The following is a 19,530-nucleotide window of genomic DNA, read 5'->3' as shown; positions in this document are numbered from 1 at the left end:
TCGCTCGTGCTATTCTGAGAGTGTCTGCACGAGCGGAGGGCCAAGTGAGAGCCGGCGGTGAACCGTGTCGGGCCCTGTGGCCGACATGGCCCCCCTCAGCATTCGGCATATTTAAGGGAGGCCGCCGCCTGAACCACCTAGGACTCCCTGAGCCCTGGGCCCTGTGAGGCTCAGCTTTCAAGTCTCCTCTCGCCCCAAGAACCTTTGGTCGGCGGCCAAAGAACATGGCTGCTGGCTCTGACAAGGAGCTTTTCAGAGCCAGCCGGGTCCGTCGCTGGGACTGAGATAACTGTTTCATTTGCTATTCTTTTATTTCACATTGAATACTTTTTGGTGGAACTAGCAGTTTGGAAAACCTAGATAAAATAAAATATCTAATGCATCTGTAGCAATTATAGATAGATAGATAGATAGATAGATAGATAGATAGATAGATAGATAGATAGATAGATAGATAGATAGATAGATAGATAGATAGATAGATAGATAGATAGATAGATAGATAGATTGATGGTTCAATGGTTCAATTGATGGAGATATATAGATGATAGATAGATAGATAGATAGATAGATAGATAGATAGATAGATCGATAGATAGATAGATAGATAGATGGTTAGATGGTTAATGGTTCGATTGATAGAGGATATAAAGACTGATATATACTGTAGATAGATAGATAGATGGATAGATAGAGGATATATAGGTAGATAGATAGATAGATAGATAGATAGATAGATAGATAGATAGATAGATAGATAGATAGATAGATAGATAGATAGATAGATAGATGGTTAGATAGATGGTTAGATAGATGGTTAGATTGATAGATAGAGGATATAAAGATAGATAGATACTAGAGATAGATAAATAGATAGATGGGTAGATGGATAGATGGATGGATAGTTAGATGATAGATAGAGGATGTATAGATAGATAGATTGATAACGTAATGATAATAACAAAATAGAATAATATATATAAAAATATTGGCAATATACAATACATCTAGTTAAATAGATTAATGACAAGACTGAAACATTCAATAAACTTGAAAATGTACAATAAACCAGAAAAAATAAAGCTAAAAATAAACAACACAAATATAAACAATCCAGCGTGCTTGTGTAAGCGGGAACACATTGCGCCGGGGCGTGTTGGGGACGTCAGGTCGCTGTAGTGGAACAGGCAGGTTGGTGAGTGTGTTCAGTGCACACTCCACTGAGCACCGCGCGCCAGGTCCCCGAGAGGCCGTCCAATCAGCACCACACGCCCCTGGACGGACCCAACGCTGCCTCCAAACGTTTTATTCCCCCCCCTAATTCAGCCCCTGGTAGAATGGGTATAATAATGTATGTTTTCCTAAGTACAAGATAGACAGAAATGAGAGTCATCCGTCTCGTGCGCTCGAAATGCAACCCCCCTTAACCGGCCCTGTATCCGTGCAAAGACGTGTTGAGTCATCGCCACTTTAATGGCTGCATGAATTATTAATGCCTGTCTCATTATGCATAATGGGATCTTTTTTCTTTTTTTTTTACACCTCCTTAAAACCCATTTTGTCCAGTTTTCAAAAAAAAAAAACGAAGGAGGCTTTGTATCGTAGTATCATGCGTCTTTAGATAAAGATAAATGCCATGAGATCACTCCCAATGTTTCGTTGCTTTTTACCCTGGAGCCGCTGGTTTGATGTGGAATATAAACGTTTTCATCTTCCCAAACTACTAACTACAGAGCTGAAATGATGCGAAAGCATGTGCATGCTATTCACTGTAATGTGTAATGGAGTAAATTTGATGTTCTTGGGGCGTGTTGTGGACCACTTTGCCCAAAAAATATGGAGGTGTGAAAATTGGCTCAAAGCACAGCGTTCCAGGGAGATTCATTAATTTATTTATTCATTTTCCTGGTCATTGCACCGATTTTTTAAGGAAGGTCGTCATTTACAATCACATTCATAAATACATATTTTACATAGTGAATACATATATTACAGCTCTTTTTTTGGACCAGACAAATAGGTCCATGCTCCTACTGAACACTCTTTTGGATATTTTTAGTTCCTGTGGGGTTTTCATTTTAATTTCTTCACGTTTTTTTCTATGTTCATCAGTACATGACAGCAGTACGTCGGAAGGGCTCTGGCAGGCATAAAATGAATCTGGAATTGTGCCAATGATGCATGTAATTTCTAGTTTGTAATGAGTGTGTCAATTATTAGCATAAGCACGCTCGGCTGATTCTGTGTTATTTAGTATGCAGCTTTATTTCTTAGGTTGTGAGGTGACCTAATAAACTCATAACTCTCTAATGAGTTGTTCACACCCGACGATTGGGAATGAACATGAGAACAAAAAAAAATAAAAAGACCAATACACTTCTGTGGACTGAATTCTGCTCGGTAAGGCCTGTATTCATCTTCACCGAGATGAAGACAGGCAGTATTCATCAAAACAAAAACAGCGGCGATGAAAATCGAAATGAAAGGAAGAAAATATGATCTTTGGTTCCCAACCTGATATTATAAGACCAAATATAAGACGATATGTTTTTGCTCTAGAGCAAACTGAAATTCCCTGGGGGCCACTGTCCAGGTTGTCTGCTCCTGGAGGGGGCCACGTTGAACATCAAGGGAAACAAAAACCGTCCCGCATGTTATTTTTTAACACAGGCATTTCATTTCCTAATAACATCCGTAGCAATAGACACATAATCATACAAACGGTTAAAAAATATGCATTATTGTTCTTTTTTATTATATTCCATTTTATTTAATCATTTTGCGGCAGAGATTTACAAAATATCCTAATCATGTAGCGGGCCACATTTAATACTCCTGCAGGCCAGATGTGGCCCTGGGGCTTGTAGTTTGGGTCCCCTGCTCTGGAGCCTGTGCTATCATCAGCGGGCAACTCCAAACGAAATTCCAGACATTAATAAGGTTATATTACTCATCCCTTTAGCTTCTTGTCCAATTACTGCAGAATGTTGTCATACAATGGCAAAACAAAGTACTTTATTAATTTATAAAGATGGAATTGATTATTTCCATGCCCAAGTCAATGGAAAACAAACCGCTTTACCACTGTCCACTCGTGAGGACAAAATATTTTAATTAATTTCAACCACAAAACGTCATTTTGAGCTCGCGTTTTTTGTGCACCCAATTTGTTTATGGCTGCTGTATCTGCTGTTTTAGCTATCTGATGGCAGCTGGGAATTCTGCATGCAGGGCCTTTTAGGAGCATGTAACACAATTTCAAGAAAGGAAAATGAACATCAAAGCTCTTTTTGGGGCAATTTAATTATGGTTGTACTTTATTTCATGCTTTATATTCACACTTTATTTGTAACTTTGTGTAAGTTACACGGTTTGAGTGGACAAACAATCTTCTTTTAATAAGCCCTGCTGTCTATTTAAGACAGATTTTCCCTCTGGTAACGATGCAGAATAATCAGAATCTACACGGCTTTATTGGCCAAGTGTGCTTAACACACATACCAGGAATTTGACCGTTACATAGACATTACATACATGAAAGACGAAAGCAAAGTTTAGGAAAGAAAGTACCTAATAATCAACAGTATTTCCAATGAGTGCACCATGCAAGCAGCCTGTCCAGTGAGTCGTGCGTAATGACGGCAGTGAAAATTTCATTGAGGAGAATAACTGCATTACGGGGGGATTTCCACACGGGTTACCTTGATATTTGGCCATAAGAAATTGCAGAAGAATGGATGGTGTGGTTTGGAAGGTAGCCAAAGCTTTCAGACCAGCCCCGTATGTCTTTTGTTGATTGGGTCATTGAGCGATGACCCAGTGCCGCTTGGAAGAGGCAGGGGACGAGGACCCCCCAATTGGAGAGGAGATGCAGGCTGCATTTCATCACATGTTTTATACCCCATCCACATCCGGCTGCTGGCCATGGCAACAGGCAGCAGGAGAGGGAACAACATGGCAGAAAATAGTGGGGGGGCTCGCCGTCACCGGGAGTGAGCGGCGAAAACCGACAGTGGGGGGCCGATGCTCAATTGGTTTTCTATCCCCCCGAAGATCCAAGATCCAGCCTCTCCGCGCCTCGTGAGCGGCGCCGAGGCTTCGTTTCGTTCACATCAGAATCAGGATCGGTTTACTCTGCCGAGGCATTTGTCGTGGTGGCGACTGGTGCATTTCTCGACATAAATCAAAAAGCAGAGTCAGAATAAATAAATAAATATGCGGAAATAGTCAAAGATACAGGACAGACATCTTAAAAATATACAGAATATACAAAGTGTGATTCTATGCACAGGCTAAATTATTGGTATAGGCATATGGGGTATATATTATTACTATGTAATAAATTATCACCACAGTCTACAATAAGATTATTGTTATTCTGGCTTCTGACGTTGAGAAAAGATTAATTTTAAAATGCCATAAATACAAGGAAATACAGCATGACCGTGCCACTTATTTAGCAGCGGAGGCCACTCCAGACACATGGCTTCTGTTCAGCGTACGATCATAATGACTCATTATACGTCAGGACGCAATATGAGCCTTGGTGTGTTGATGGGTCTCATGACTTTTCAGTTTATTTTCACTTCTGTGCAAATAAAGGCTAATTAGTCCCGCCGCTGTTTATTTAACTGAAATTTTACACAACCACATATATCAAAAATTTTAAAAGGTTATGAGTTAATGGGCGGGGGGGGGGGCAATGATAAAAACCATCACTCACTCGTAGACAATTGCTGCAAATTCACATGACATCGAAAAAAGCAAGAAAGCTTGAATTTTTTTCTCTGAAGCTGTTGCTCCCCTTAGGCCATTCTTTTTATAGAACCCACAAGTCAATGTCATGGATACCACGAAGGGAGACAATGTCAAGATGGAGTTACTCAGCGCTGCGTTTCCCAGACCCGTCCGATACTTTTCCAGGTCCTAATTGATAAAGTTGACAGTGCCACTTGGCGGAAAATCGTCTATGACAAGCATAGGTTTTTTTCTATTTTTTGGCAGTTGTGAAATGTCTTATTTTTATTTTTTTACCATTACACAAATAGCATCACCAAGTGCTGCGGGCCGTGGGTGATTTCATTTTGTGATCTCTTGACAGCGTGGAGATACCGAGAAGAAACATTTAGCGATTTTAGCCGCGGCGAACATCTCGATAACAGACCTCGGAGCTGGTGACTGCAGACCATGAAATTATATTTTCTGTTTTGATAGATCAAGCATGAGTGGTATTTTTTTTATCTGAAGCAGGAGACATAGCAGCACGAACCAGATGGTCTGATTAGCAGGACAGAAACGCACAAAAGATCGGGGCCAAGAAAGAGGTGCGGAAATCTTGAGGAGGGTTTTCTTTTTCTTTTCTGTTCTTTTGCTTTTTAATAACGCAGGAACCACATGATAATCACGACCCAGATCTTGAGTCATTATTTTGAGGTTGGAAACAAAATTATGGTCGATTAGGATTCAGGATGCATGGTGTTGGGTGGAAGGTTGCGGGAGAAAACGAAAGCAGGGTTTATAAGCCGAGATGGTTTGTCGAAAGTTAATTTTTTTAAACCCTTGAATGTTTTAATAATTGGTACTAATATGTAAGTGTGCATTTTGTTTAACGACATGCAAAACCATGTGATCCTCATTAAACATCCAGCTGAAAACAAATCCCTCCGTGGTTTGTTCGGTTTGCTTCACCTCACGGCACCCCGGCAGAAGGCCACTCACCCCGAGTTATTTCGGCATTTCCGGCGACGTGCATCGGGGGGGCCTAATCCTCCTGTCAAACACGATGCCGATAACTTTGGTTGTTATCACGTCAGAGACCCCCGGCGCGTGGGGCCCCTGACCCGGCGCTCTTGACTCCCGCCCGGTGTCAGATCCTGACGGCGCCTCCGATGTGTTGGAATCGCGACGCCATTAACATAACGGCTTTGCCCCGATTTCTGCTGTCATGCAACGCCAACGTCAAAGCGCATCCAGCGGGAGGGGAGTTTTCCACCGTGTAGGAGCCATGCCCCACTTTTCTCTCTCCCGCGCTCTGCCCCCCTCCTCTTCTCCCGCTGTCTTCCAGGTCATGAAATGTAATTTGCGATGGCTGCCCGGCTGAGTGAGACCGGCACTTCTGGCTCAGGTGTACGAGCCGCCCAAGCATGAGATATTTTGCATCTGCTTAAAGTCGGTCGTGATTGTCGAAACCTTTTCGTCGGCCCCGCAAAGCCAAAACGCACCCAAACAGAAGGTTTTTAAATAACAGAAAAACAAACGATAGGGAGAGACACATTATGTCAATAATGTAACTGCCGGAAATGTAGTCTCACTTTTGTCGTGATTAATATTATTAATTGTTTGGTTTCAGATGAGTAGCTGGAGTTTTTGGAAAGTGGTGAAAGGTTTCCGGGAGTAAAAGATTTAATTTCCCATGAGCCTCCTCGTCTCTGTCACAGATTGCTGCTTTGAGTGACACGAGAGGAATTCAAGTCCTCACAGGGGCTTTCAATGTGAAATATTCCCTCAGATGTTGGAGGGTCAACGTCGTCCAGTATCAAGTTGTTTTCCTTCATATGTGAAGTTTATGGCAAAGGAATATAATAAAAGGATTGGCTTTCCTTTTTATTATATATATATATATATATATATATATATGTGGTGAGCAGTCACACCTTACCTGGAGATAGGTGATCGGGATCAGAGCGGCTGCATACCTGTTGCTTGTTGGTTGGTCTAACAAGCTGGTTAAAACCCCCATCCCCACACACACTCAGGAGAGGAGCCCATGTCATGACATGTTACTGCCAGTGTGGCAGTTCTGTGTCTGCGGGATGAAGAATGAATGTGAATAAAGACAACATCTACTTCTTACTTTAATTGTTTCAACATGACAGTCAACCATCATTGTTTTGTATTACAATCAGTGATAATTGTCTTTCATCCTCATTTCGTTCCTAGTCTTACGAAACTGTCTAATAAGGAATTCAACATGGAATTCAGGAGTTTGTGGTATCACAATGTGGAAATCCGTTAAATGCATTGTGTGTGTGTGTGTGTGCGTGTGTGTGTGTGTGTGTGTGTGAGGATCCAATGTGTTTGGCCAGATAGATGAAAAGCCTCAATAAAAATGTCTCGAAAGCTTTGGACGGAATATAAATGTGTGAAAGAGAGAGCAGGAGAGGGGGACAGAGAAAAAGAGAGGGAGGGAAGAAGGGAGTGATAGAGGAGGGATGAAAGAGGGAGCGATGTGGTGATTGAGGAGCCTGCAGTCAGTTAAAGCAGTTTGTAATTGCACATTTCTCTCATCTTGGAAAATGAATTCCTGGAGTTTTCTTCCGGCGGATGGAGTGCGATCAGTGTTATTTCGTAGGAGGTTTGTTTAATCAGGTGGACATTAAAATGTGTATTGAAATTTAAACCTCCTGACAGGAGAAAAACATACATTTGTAGAATGACAAAGAATGCGACTCAGTCAAGCGTTACGGAAGGGATGTTCATACGCAAACAATTGCAATTGTGCCATTAAAAATATCAACAATCAAATCTTTCAAGTCGTCCTGAGCTGAGTAACACAAACAGCTTTCCCCACATTCAACCTCGGTACAAAGAACCGCTATAGCTGAGATTAGAAACATTCATGATGTAGAACAATTTCATACGGATGTATTGAATATCAAATAGAATTTAAACTCAACGACGGTTTGATGCTTAAAAGTGTGTACAAAATAAGTTATTATATAAGCGGGTGTAAAAAAGAATTTAATATGCGAACATAATAGCTTTAACTGTGTGTGCAATGCACAGATGGTTAGCTGGAAATGTTTGTCAGAAATGTACTTTCCCTGCACCACTGCTTTAAATTAGTCCTGCATCAGTGGAAATAAGCTCAGAGGCGCACACCTCGCAACCTGCGCTCCTCCCTCCATCACTGCTTGGTCGGCGTGCACAGTGGGATCTCGACATGTCAGGTCTCAGGATGTTGTCTGGAACTTTTAAAATGTTATGGTATTTTATTCTATTAATTAATTTATTTGTCAAAGGCCCTTCATTTTGCTGGATTTTGTATTTGCCCATTCCATTGGAAAAGGTGGAAGTGCCATCGCTTTATGTTATTGGTAATATTCAAACTCTATTTGTATCCGGTATGATCCTTAAACAAAAAAAAAAACAAAGCTGGAAGTGACTTGCCATGGGATTTGAATGATGTCCTCATGGAGGGACGCATAGAACCCATTCAGATTTTCATTAAACTGGTTCTGTTACGAACTCAGATGGGACCCAAACTCATAGATAAGAAAATGGAAAAACTTTATAGGCGGGTGAATTCTGGCCTGGGGGTGAACAAGGGGAAAGGTATCCCCGGTGGCAGCAGGAGGGAAGATGGGGAATGGAGATGTATAGCTGGCGGGGAGCATGGAAGCGAGGCGGCGGCTGGCAGGCTAGCAGGCAGGAGCGACTTGATCCTGGGACACTGAGAGACTGGTTTGCATATGCTAAACGGCGTGACACAAACACTGCACGGAGATTAAGTTGGCCTGCAATGTGTACTACCACCATGTGAAACAAAGATATGGCGATGAGTGGTTTGAATATTGCAGCAGAGGAGGTGATGAGCCGATTTCCTGCAGCTGTGCCAGTGGAGCAGGGAGCCGGGGAAAGTGAGGACGGGAAGCCATGCCCACGCCAACATACACACACACAGACAGGGAAAACACAGGGGGAAAAGGTGACACAGAGACACAAGGGAAACTACTGGAGGCAAGGCCGGGGCTGTGACAGTACCTGTGATTGTGCCCTCCGGGAGCCGGAGGACTGACTGACTGCAAGAAAACCGGGAGGAATGCACCCACTGGAGGACCTGGGAGCAGACAGAGTTCATTACCTGGATCTGGCTGGGTCTGCTGGGCATCCCTGAACACAGACTTAATCTCCCAAGTCCACCGCTACCACACAGAATGATGAAAGGATGGTATCTGGGATGGATGGAGTCGCTTCAGCAGCGAACTGGCGAGAGAGGGCGTCTGGCTTGAGGTTCCTGGTGCCTGGGCGGTTAGTGAGAGTAAAAGCAAAGCGACCAAAGAACAACACCCAACAAGCCTGATGGGAGTTGATGCTTATTGCTGATTGAATATTGGTCAGGATCTTATGCCTGTCCTGTCCACTCAATAAATTGAGCATAGCGTTAGTTCCGGCAGGCCACAAAGTCAAGCTCAGCTCACAATCCCAGCTACATCAACTGATAGCAGCTAATCTCAAGCCAGCCCACATCAGCTGATCCACATCAGCTGATGGATCAGCTGATTCCTGTATGCATGGAATTGGCAATAGGGCGTCTTATTTAGGCTGATTTAGCCTGCCTACCCTTACTGCTTCCTCTGCAAGCTGCTTTGCAAGCTCCCCCACATGAGAACGACTAGGCGCCAGGGCACCCGCTTCAACTTAACCCGCTGCTTGTCATGTCGACCCCTGTCCATGATGAGGATCCATGGCAGATCGACTGCATCATGGACTCACTGCATCAGCAATCCAAAGCAGAGGAAGCCATTCATGAAGAGAGCGCCGTTTCTGTTTGCCAGAGCTCTCGTCCGACAAACAATATTACGGCTCCGGTCGGAGCTTCTCAGGAACAGATTTTTGCATTGTTAACGGAAAACATCCGCATCGAACCCCCACCCGCAGATCTTTCCACCTCCTCTGTCCAAAGAAAAGCTACTAAACACTGCTTCCGCAACTCTGTTGCAGTCCCAGCTCCTGCTGCCGCTCCACCGCCCAAAAGAGCCCCAGCAGATGGCTCTGCAGAAAACCCCATCTTGTTAGATTTGTCCAGCATCCAGTCATTGCTTGCTGGAATGAACTCCCCAATCCAGGCCCTGAAGTCTGGTTTGGCACCTTCAGCAAGTCTGTTTTTTGCGGGCACAGCTCGCCCATTTTCCTCCTTGGCCGCGGGGCCGGCACCTGCGATGCTGTACAATGACGTCAGTCCAGTTAGCATCTACGGCGTCACAGTCCCACGGAGTCTCTGGGAAATGCATTTCCAGTCCCAACTGGGGTTCCATTCTTTCCTCCTGCTGCAGTTTCTCCTGATCTAAGAAGTCAAATCCTAGCAGGTAATGACATAAATCTAGTTAAAATGTTGCTGTGCTCAGAGCGAAGCGATAGGTGTATCGGGAATTGTGGAGATGTGTCAGTGACGCTGAGGGATAGTGACCCCCAGCTTTCTAAAACCCTTACTCTGGCTGAATTGAATGGCTTTTGGTGTATTCAGAGATTTCAATGTGAAGTTTATACATCCTGTAGAGCCATTGCAGCAGCCCCAAAATATATTATAATATAATACTTTGTCAGAAGCACTTTACTGGATTCTTCTAAATTACTGTAAAATGTATGTTGTGCTTCATATCTTTGATGATTTTCTGCTAGTGGACTATCCAAATTCAGAACCAGATCGATGCATCTCTGCTCTCAAACATACTTCTGCAAAATTGTGTATTCCTCTGTCTGAAGAGAGAATGTCAGGCCCGCTTAAGGCTATAGATTTTCTAGGCATCACCTTAGATAGCCAGCTGATCAAGCCTCCCTGCCTTCGCATCAGAGAGGTCATGAGAAAAGCGCAGGAGGCAGTAGCGATTTTAAAAACAGAATTGCTTTCTTTGCTTGGGCAACTTAATTTTGCAATGTGGGTTATTCCCCAGGGACACTCATTTTTTTTTCTATCCAGGCTTCTCCACCTCTCCGAATCTGGAGAGAAAGTCAACAATTTGAACTTGGATGCAGGCTGCAGATCCAAGTTCCGGTTCAGGTCTCTCCTGTGTGACAAATGGAATGGCATCTCATTCTTTTATAAAGATAGCCTAGAATCTTCATTAGCTATTAAGTTATATACAGACACAGCCCCCACTGTTGATTTTGGGGGGGGGGGTTTAATAATCAGTGGTTTGCCGATGTATGGCCAAAAGAACTGTCATCCTTGCCAGCTAACGTTTCTTCGACTGCTCTAAAGGAGCTGATATGAAACCCACACATCTCTGCTTTGCTGAAGAGCTGGTTTTCCAGGAGCCTCTGAAGCACTTGTCTGACGTGCACAATGTGCTCCTTTACGGGAGAAAACCAGGATGTTATCCAGATAGACAGATCGGTTGAGGACGTCTCGTAGCACAGTGATGGCATTAAGACCTCGATAATAGATACAAAGTATTTTTTGGGGACAAAAAAAACAAACCCTGCACCAACTGGGGAAGAAGGCAGCCGGATTATTCCGGCAGCCAAAGAGTCATCAATGTATTTCTTCATGGCTTCTCTGTCCGGACGAGACAGGTTAAACAGATGGCTTGAAGGCAGGGGAGCTCCAGGGAGGAGATCAAGGGGCAATGAGGAGGAAGAGAGACAGCACTCTGCTTACTGAAAACTCAAATCATGATAAGTAATGATGGTTAATAGCTCAGGGGACTCAAAGATAAGTGAGGAGACTGTCGGGGTGAGGGCGGAGTGCAGGCGGCGAGCAGTGACAAAAGGAGTGCCAAATGAATGACTTTTTTCCGGCGGACCAGTCAATGTGCGGGTTGTGAGTCCAGCCAAGAGTAACCCAGGACCACTGGGGCTCAGGGGGAAGTGATAAGGTGGAACCAGATGTACTCGCGGTGGTTCCCGGAGAGAATAAGAGATGCAGAGGTTCGGTGCAGTGAGTGACAGGGTTGAGGAGTTTGCGATTGAGAGCAGCGGCTTTCAGGGGAATCGTTTAAGGTTCAGTAGCAATGCTGGCTTTTGATTAACGTCAAGATTAACGTCCAAAAAGTTCTCGTCAGCTCCGGAGTCGACTAAGGCGGCCAGAGACAGGGACTGTTGGTTCAAGCACAGCGTGGCCTCCAGCTGCATTTGAGGTCGGGTGGCAGGGGAAGAGGTAGTCGGGCTCACCAGAACCCCCATTCCTACTGGTGAGCCTCCTCTTTTGGCCTACGGGGACAGGTGGCGAGGAAGTGGAAGTTTGACCGCAGTAGATACGCTCCCCAGCTTCCATTGTTCTCTATGTCGGGAATGCGGTAACGGGATTTTCTTGTGAGAATTTGCCGTGAGGAAATGACCATGCAATGCCTACTCCGCCTCTGAAAATATTTTTTTGTTCTCGGTGAAAAAGCCTTTTTATGACTCGCGGTAATGAAGTGCCTCCAGAAGCGTGCAATGGCTCTGAGTGAAATTTAATTCAGTTTACCTGTCAGCCATGCATAAAGCGTTACCCGTTGCTACTACAGTTGCATGAAATTTCCAAGAGTGGCTTCTCGTGCCGGATGGCTCCTGATCAATGAACACGCTATGTCTGCGTCCGGAGGAGTCAAGCGCTGGAGCTTCGAGCGTTTAGCAAGGCCTTGCGTCTCTCCTGGGAGCCGTGTTAAAGTGCTCCACAGTCGTTCTGAGCGATTGATTGGCCGCTCGCAGGATGACAGAGGAGCCGTGGCCTCTCAGGGGCACTCTCGTTGGGGATTTCCTCGTCCGCGCTGCTTTTGAACATCACTTATTTAAATTGTACAGTATTTTATCACATCAATATCAGAGTGATGAGCTATTGTTCATAGCAGGTACAGTGGAGTTTTGAGCTCACACAGTAGTGGAGGATTCTTCCACTTTCTGATCGCTGTTATGTATGTTTGACCTATTTCGGTGTCTTCCGCCCTGGTAATTAAATTGTTGTTTGTTCACATTGTATTTGTGAAATAAGAACCAATTCAAAACGGATTGTCTCAGTGTTTTGTTGTATTTGATCATATTCCATACATATACACATAATGTTTGAGAGCTTGAAATAGTGATTTCCTCCCCAAAGAATTTTCCCCTGGCAAGGAACCATTGCATCTCACTTTGAGGAAAGAAAAGGGCGTCACCTCGAGTACATCTTTTACACTTTTGTATATTTCCAAAAGTGTATTCCATTGGTCTAACTACAATTGGTCCAGCAGTTTACTCATAGTAGTACATGAAATAACAGAGTTTAAAATAGCTCATCCAAGCCAACGTCAAATACTGTAATAATTTAGAACCTGCTTCAGTGTGATTTCCTCAATATCTCGTCTTCTAAAAAAGTTATATAAAATATACAGCATCTGGCCCAAACAGACTACAGCACCCAAATCAGTACAAACATCTTCATTATGACCAGTAAGACAAGTGATTTATAGGATGGCAGTATTCCGTGCAAAATTTTGTTTCATGATTTGGCGAAATTGAGTTATGCTGTATGGTCGTTAACACTGTCATCCGTCTATATTGGGGGGCCGGGGGGGATTTTTCCACTCCGAAAAAAAGAAAAGTCCTTGTTTAAATGACTCATACTGGATGCCTCTAATTTAGCCAATGATTGCAGAGAGGAAATAGGGAATAGTGTGTGTCCTACATGTGTTTTTGTGTATGGGTGAATGTTAAATTGTGTACCATAATAGTAAAATTAAGTCAAATTTTTGACACCTGAATTAGGTCAACCAGCCCACTTTACATTTAAGGATTATTCCAAGGCAAAATGAAGTTGATCGCACACGCTGAGGCAATATGAAACAGTCTCACAGCTTCAAAGGCAAACATGTAAATTAACTCTTCTGAAATGTTTGACATAGTAGGTATTAATGAGCTACGTACTCTGGTGCCCACAGCTGCAAATCACAAGAGGCAGCGTTCAGTTTAAACAAATGTTGGTTTCTTTTATTTTGCCAAAAAAAGGGGGCTGTATCAGGGGATGAAATCCGATATATATTTACATCTCTCTGGCCATGATGTCCGGTGAAAATAATTCCCTCCGAGCACAGAGTGAATTTGTGCTGTTTGGATGATTTCAATCAAAAGCCTGTAGATCTCTTAATTTCTGAAGCTGAATTATTTCTGAAATCTTCACCTCTGACCAATCGCGTTTGCCGATCTAGAATTGAGCCCCTCCCCTTCCAGGTTGCGCTTGGAAACACACACACACGGAGCGGAGACAGGGCCGCAGCGTCTAGAGCTCTGAGGAGAAACAGAAAGATGATGTCCATAGTTTGGTGGTTTTGGTGGATATTTCAGTTCCGACCCAAAGCAGAAGGTGAATATTCATTGTGTAAATTATGTCGACGGGATGTCCCGACGACGACGGACAACACCAGTGTGGCGGATTCGCCTACCACGCGCCACCTAAGTGGCGTGTTCAGTGACCTCCGGCACAGAGACAGACGATGGGGTTGTAGACACCAGTATATTGTAGAGAGTGGGCCAGTTGGAATAAGCCCAGGAGCAGATTGACATGTGTCATGACAAGGGCTCCTCTCTCCTGAGTGTGTGTGGGGATGTGGGTTTTACCTGCTGCTCGTTAGACCAACCAGCGAGCAACAGGAATGCAGCCACCCTGATCCTGCATCCACCCATTACCTAGATCCAGGTCAGGTGTGGCTGCTCAAACCACACCATTCCCACACCACAACCACAAACTTCATTTTTTAATCAGACCTACTTGCCATATTTATTTTGTTTTTGATCAAAATTCTGTTTTGGTGAAATGTTAATTAAAGCGGCTGCACTTGTAACTTGTTGTTCACGAATGGAAATTACTTGATTTCAAGTAGTAATGTTCATAAATTGTATTTATTTATTTTTAAAATGACGTTTACTGATGGGACTTGTTTTATTTTTAATATTTCATAAAAAAATATTATGCATCTACATGCCTTGCTGATGTCATTCTCGATATAGACTGCTTATCAATTGTTTTTGAGCTCAATAAAGACAGACAATATTTGACCGGAATCGCTCCCATTTGTCCGGAAAATATAAATCTCCCAGGACACGTTGACCGGCACCAATTATTTCAAATGGAAACTCTGGAACAGGACACACAGGGCAGGGGAAAGGCACAGTTAGTTTTACAGCCCGGGAGTGGTTAGTTCAGAGGTCTCCACTTGCGAGAAAACAGTCCTTAATGCAAAATCATCCAGTGATCCCCGAACAGGGAGTCTCCATCTATTCATCCGTCCATCCATCAGGCCGGTGACCGCTTACCATACCGTGGCGCCAGAATTTCCTCCAGCAAGGCGCCGCAATCCCTAACTTTCCTCAACTAGGGAGAGACTGTCAGGCTTAAGTAGCAGGGTTAATTGCAATCAACCGCCGCGTGTTTTCTTTTCCCAGGGGCGGAGCAGCTGGGAATCTTAATAGTGATAAGCAATGACTTTCCCCAACTACACGCTACCTACCAAACTGCGCTGTCCATGGTCCTGCTGTCCTTCCCCAGCCCTTTGCCAGCGCTGAGGTTCTACTGGCACTCCACAGTACAAAGAGGAAAAAAAATGGAAAGAAAGAGGAATTCAAAGAGGACTTTAAGAGGCTGTAATAGAAGATATGCAAATGAACTGAGGAAATGAGGGGCTTTGTATACGCCAGCCATGAATTAAATTTGCATTCCTTAATTTGTATTTCTTGTAAGTGTCAGAGGCTGACTTTTGTTTGAAATGTTTTTCAAGCGCGAGTGCACAATGAACACCCGGTTGTTGACCTGCTTAGCCCAACAAAACTGACGAATGTTGACGTTGGCGATGGGGGGGGGGGAATAAATAAATAAAAAAAATCAAATCCTTAATGTTCAAAGCCGACGTGAGTTTTGAAGTTTGGTTTCTGTCAACCCTTTCCTGAGCATTTTCTTGACTTTTCTTTCAGGAAGTGCATACAGAGAGTGCATGGATAATGGGACGTGGGCACTGAGGAGCAATTACTCCAGCTGCGAGCCCATCCTGGAGGAAAAGGTACGTGCAGAAACGCCGAGCCGAGCGCGGCAACACCGCCTTCATTCGGCATTGCGCAGGGAAGCTCTTCAGAGAACGAGACCGTCGCACCTCACGAGGTCTCATAATATCAATCACGGTAATAATGAGGTTTTGAACGCAGAGTGCAGTTAAACTAAAGTCATGGTTTGTTTTGTATCATAACAATAGATTTTTTCTGTATGTGTGTGGTCTGTCAGATTTCTATATCAATATCATGTGTAATTACCAGTACCCTATAATGGATCAATCGATAGATCGATAGAAAGATACAGACATAGTACAAAGCCATAAAGTGTATGTTTCTAGCATTTCATTTTAGTTGTGTGTTTTTTTGTTTTTTTTTTCTTTAGATTATCCCTTATCTCTTATATCTATTTCCATGTCAAATCAATGATCTGCGTGTCCTCATGGAATAACAAACAGAGCGGTAATTGGAGCGACTAAATGTCTTTTCAGAGGAAATATCCAGCGCATTATAAGATCGCGCTGATCATCAACTACCTAGGCCACTGTATCTCTGTGGGTGCTCTCGTCGTGGCCTTCATTCTCTTCTTGTGCTTAAGGCAAGTACAGAAATAGAGCCCTTCTAAATGTGTCCGCATGCATGTGACCTCTTACAAAACAGTCATGGAACCTCGTGTAATGTCCTCGGACATCAGTCCTTATCATTAACTCCTTCACATCACGCACACGGATGTCCCGCTCAGCTCCGGTGAGAGCGCTGTGGGAGGCATGCGTAACGTTTTTTTATTTTTTATTTTATGGAGCTCTAAGTCACAGGATGTGATGTTGAGAATTAATTCCGAATAACGGCTTTGTCGGAAAAGGGGGTTTCTAAGGGGCGATGCGCTATCGTTATTTTTTTTGTTATTTTTTGGTTTTTTTTCAGACGGAGAAAGAGTACTGGGTAGAATAGTAGTCAGTAGTTTGTTCCTATCGCGATTTACGATTGAGAAACTCACCACGCTGCGGCAGTGTCTCACTGCGCTTAAACGGGAAGCTCCCAGTTTTGTGGCACAGTCTTTAAATGTTATACTGGAAAAAAAGGGCCCCAGTTTTAAGGGTTTTATTGACTCTTCGGCTAGATCTGCACTAACATGCGAGACTGGAACCCGGAAGGTGCGTCGCTTCCTCCCGGCAACCTGCTGTAGACAGCGTTGCACTTTGGATTTACTGTACTATAGCATTTGCAAGAAGGTCATTTTAAATAAAATGTAATATTACCATTACTTACAGTACGTTCAATCAATACACGAAGACACATGGGAGTATAACGCGAGTTTTCGTTTGTACATGTTTTTAACTGTGCCCCATTGAACTGCATTGAAGCCGAAGCAGAGTGGTCGGTTTCTCGATAGTAAAGCGTTGTGCCTTGAACGGTTATGAACGCTGGAAACTGACATTGCAATTGCAAAATCTCAAACCCATCCTTTCAAACATATTAGATATCACCCTACGTGTCCACGCAACACTGCACGTATGTCCCTGATGCCAGATAGAACCAGATACAAATGAGTATTTCTCACACGGCGCGGAAGCTGAACTGCGTTACTCTCATGTAAGCTATCCTTCTTAATGATTCATGTAAATAATAATTGATTTCTCGTCCTCCCAATTTCCTCTGCAGGAGCATACGGTGTCTTCGAAACATCATCCACTGGAATTTAATCACCACCTTTATATTAAGAAACGTCATGTGGTTTTTGCTTCAGCTCATCGATCACAATATCCACGAGAGCAATGAGGTAAAAAATATATATATATATATTTATATATATATATATATATATATATATATATATATATATATCTTTTTGCCGTATCATGTGTCACATGGTCGTTCAAATTTTAATTATAAGTGCTATAAAAAATACACTGTTCATAAAAGTTCATAAAAACTGCTTTTCTTGTTTTCCGCTTCCGCAGCCCTGGTGTCGACTAATAACGACGATTTACAACTATTTTGTGGTGACCAACTTTTTCTGGATGTTTGTGGAAGGATGTTACCTTCACACAGCCATCGTGATGACGTATTCCACGGACAAGCTTCGAAAGTGGGTCTTCCTTTTCATCGGGTGGTGTGAGTACACGCATGGTGGCTTTTACACGGAGGAAAAAAACAAAAAACAGGCAACAGACTTTCGGTGGAAATGGGTCGAGGGTCAGGTACAAGTTCATTCCGGACGACGCATATCGAATTTGAAGGGAAATTGCTCTTGTCTTCGTCACAGTCGTACAGCCAGAGCCAAGCATGGCATTCTGAGAGGAAAGGAAAAACTGAAATGACTCGGTGGAATGTCATTTGTATGAAAATGCTTTCTAAAAATTTTCGATACGGTCACTTAGATTAGATTAGATCGGATTAGATCATATCCGATTAGATTACATGAAATCGGATTACATGTTGCGTTATTACATTCGATTATTCATCCCTGAAGGGAAACTGAGGTGAATCAGCAGTAACGCAGAGCGCGGATAAACAACAGTGTAACATGACATTATGCCAGCGGGGAAAAAAACAGCAGATTTACAGTAGTTCTTCACTACATACATTATATATTATAATATTGTTATTTTTATACTATTAGTGACCAGCAGAGACCATCAAGATGGGCTGGAAGGAACATCTTCTCCGCTGTGTTATGTGTCGTGTATCGAATGTGGGATAAATACATTTCAGGCCACATTATATAGCGCTCGCCCAGAAACGATACTCCCACTCACTCCAGGAAATACGATGACAGACCGTGTGCTTTGAATCTCGTACGGCGTCAAGAAAATGAGATTTCAATTGTCACGACAAGTGCAGCAATTTACCTTGTTGCCTTTGGAGTTATCTATCAAGGATGACATGTATATCGTTCAAATATATACTCGTGCGAGTTGAGCTGGATTGAAGCTTTCTAAACTTTAGATATTTGTTCAGTCAGTGAACACAAGATATAGATGGGATATTGACGCGCACGCCAAATCCGCCGTAGCGTTCTGGGCGAAAAGGACGGATTTCCACTCAAGTCAATGACGACTCAAAGTCATGGCGGCTTTCCTATTCCGTTTTCACACGGAAACCCGGGTTTGTTTGTTTTTTTAAACCCGCGTCACGTCCGACGTCATGGACAGGCCTGGAAAGGGGCGTCTGTCGTGGTTTCCAGTGTTATCAGGAATAAAACAGAAGGGGAGACGGCAACTTAAACACTCAACCGCATAAGACTGTAAAAAAAAAAAGAAGGTATTTTCGAGCCGTTTCGAAAAGAATCGGATTGTTCATGAACGACCCGACACTGCAGCAGAAGCAGGGTGGAGCACCGGTCCTTAGTCGGCGGGGAGCGGAGGGACCGGCTTGGGGTCGGTGCAGGGATCGCGGGTGGTTCTGCGCTGTGTCCCCCCCCTGCGGGTGCGATCCCCACGCTCAAAACATTTCCTGGTTCCCCTCATGCGGGGGGGGCAATAACTTCTGATTTTGATTTTGGTATTCCACGCCAAGGGCGCGGCTCATCGCGGGTGCTGCCGGGTTTGTAGCGCAGTGGGAAAGGGGGTATTAGTATTCTTGAGAGAGTCACTAATTGTCTTCCACCAGGAGGAAGTGGAGCAGTTTATATCTGTCTCCACACTGGGGAAAGCTGGAAAAAAAAGGGATTCTGGGATTGATTTCGTTCCATTTCTTCAAGGTTTGAAGCCAAGTTAACGCCGCACTGCAACTGAGATCCCACTGATTTTTCCTGTTTTTTTCCTTTGATTGCATTGTGGAATTGTAATCCAGCTTCTTACGCCATACTAATGC

General features: G+C 43.6%; 1 protein-coding gene across 1 annotated transcript in view; it reads left to right on the top strand.

Moving 5' to 3' along the window:
• The window catches only part of LOC307238028 (corticotropin-releasing factor receptor 2), a gene marked incomplete at both ends in the record, with an annotated part of 40,069 nt that overhangs the window by 15,979 nt on the left and 4,560 nt on the right, over positions 1 to 19,530 (top strand). Inside the window, 4 exons of the mRNA XM_080010874.1 lie at positions 15,643 to 15,728; positions 16,206 to 16,312; positions 17,377 to 17,494; positions 17,676 to 17,829. Of these exons, the coding sequence (XP_079867000.1) occupies positions 15,643 to 15,728; positions 16,206 to 16,312; positions 17,377 to 17,494; positions 17,676 to 17,829 (465 nt within the window). The remainder of the gene's footprint in view (positions 1 to 15,642; positions 15,729 to 16,205; positions 16,313 to 17,376; positions 17,495 to 17,675; positions 17,830 to 19,530) is intronic.

This window comes from Zeus faber (genome assembly GCF_960531495.2).
Source record: "Zeus faber genome assembly, chromosome: 12".
Lineage (NCBI taxonomy): Eukaryota > Metazoa > Chordata > Actinopteri > Zeiformes > Zeidae > Zeus > Zeus faber.
The sequence above is the reverse complement of the archived record's forward strand: the minus strand, read 5'-3'. Positions and strand labels throughout refer to the sequence as shown.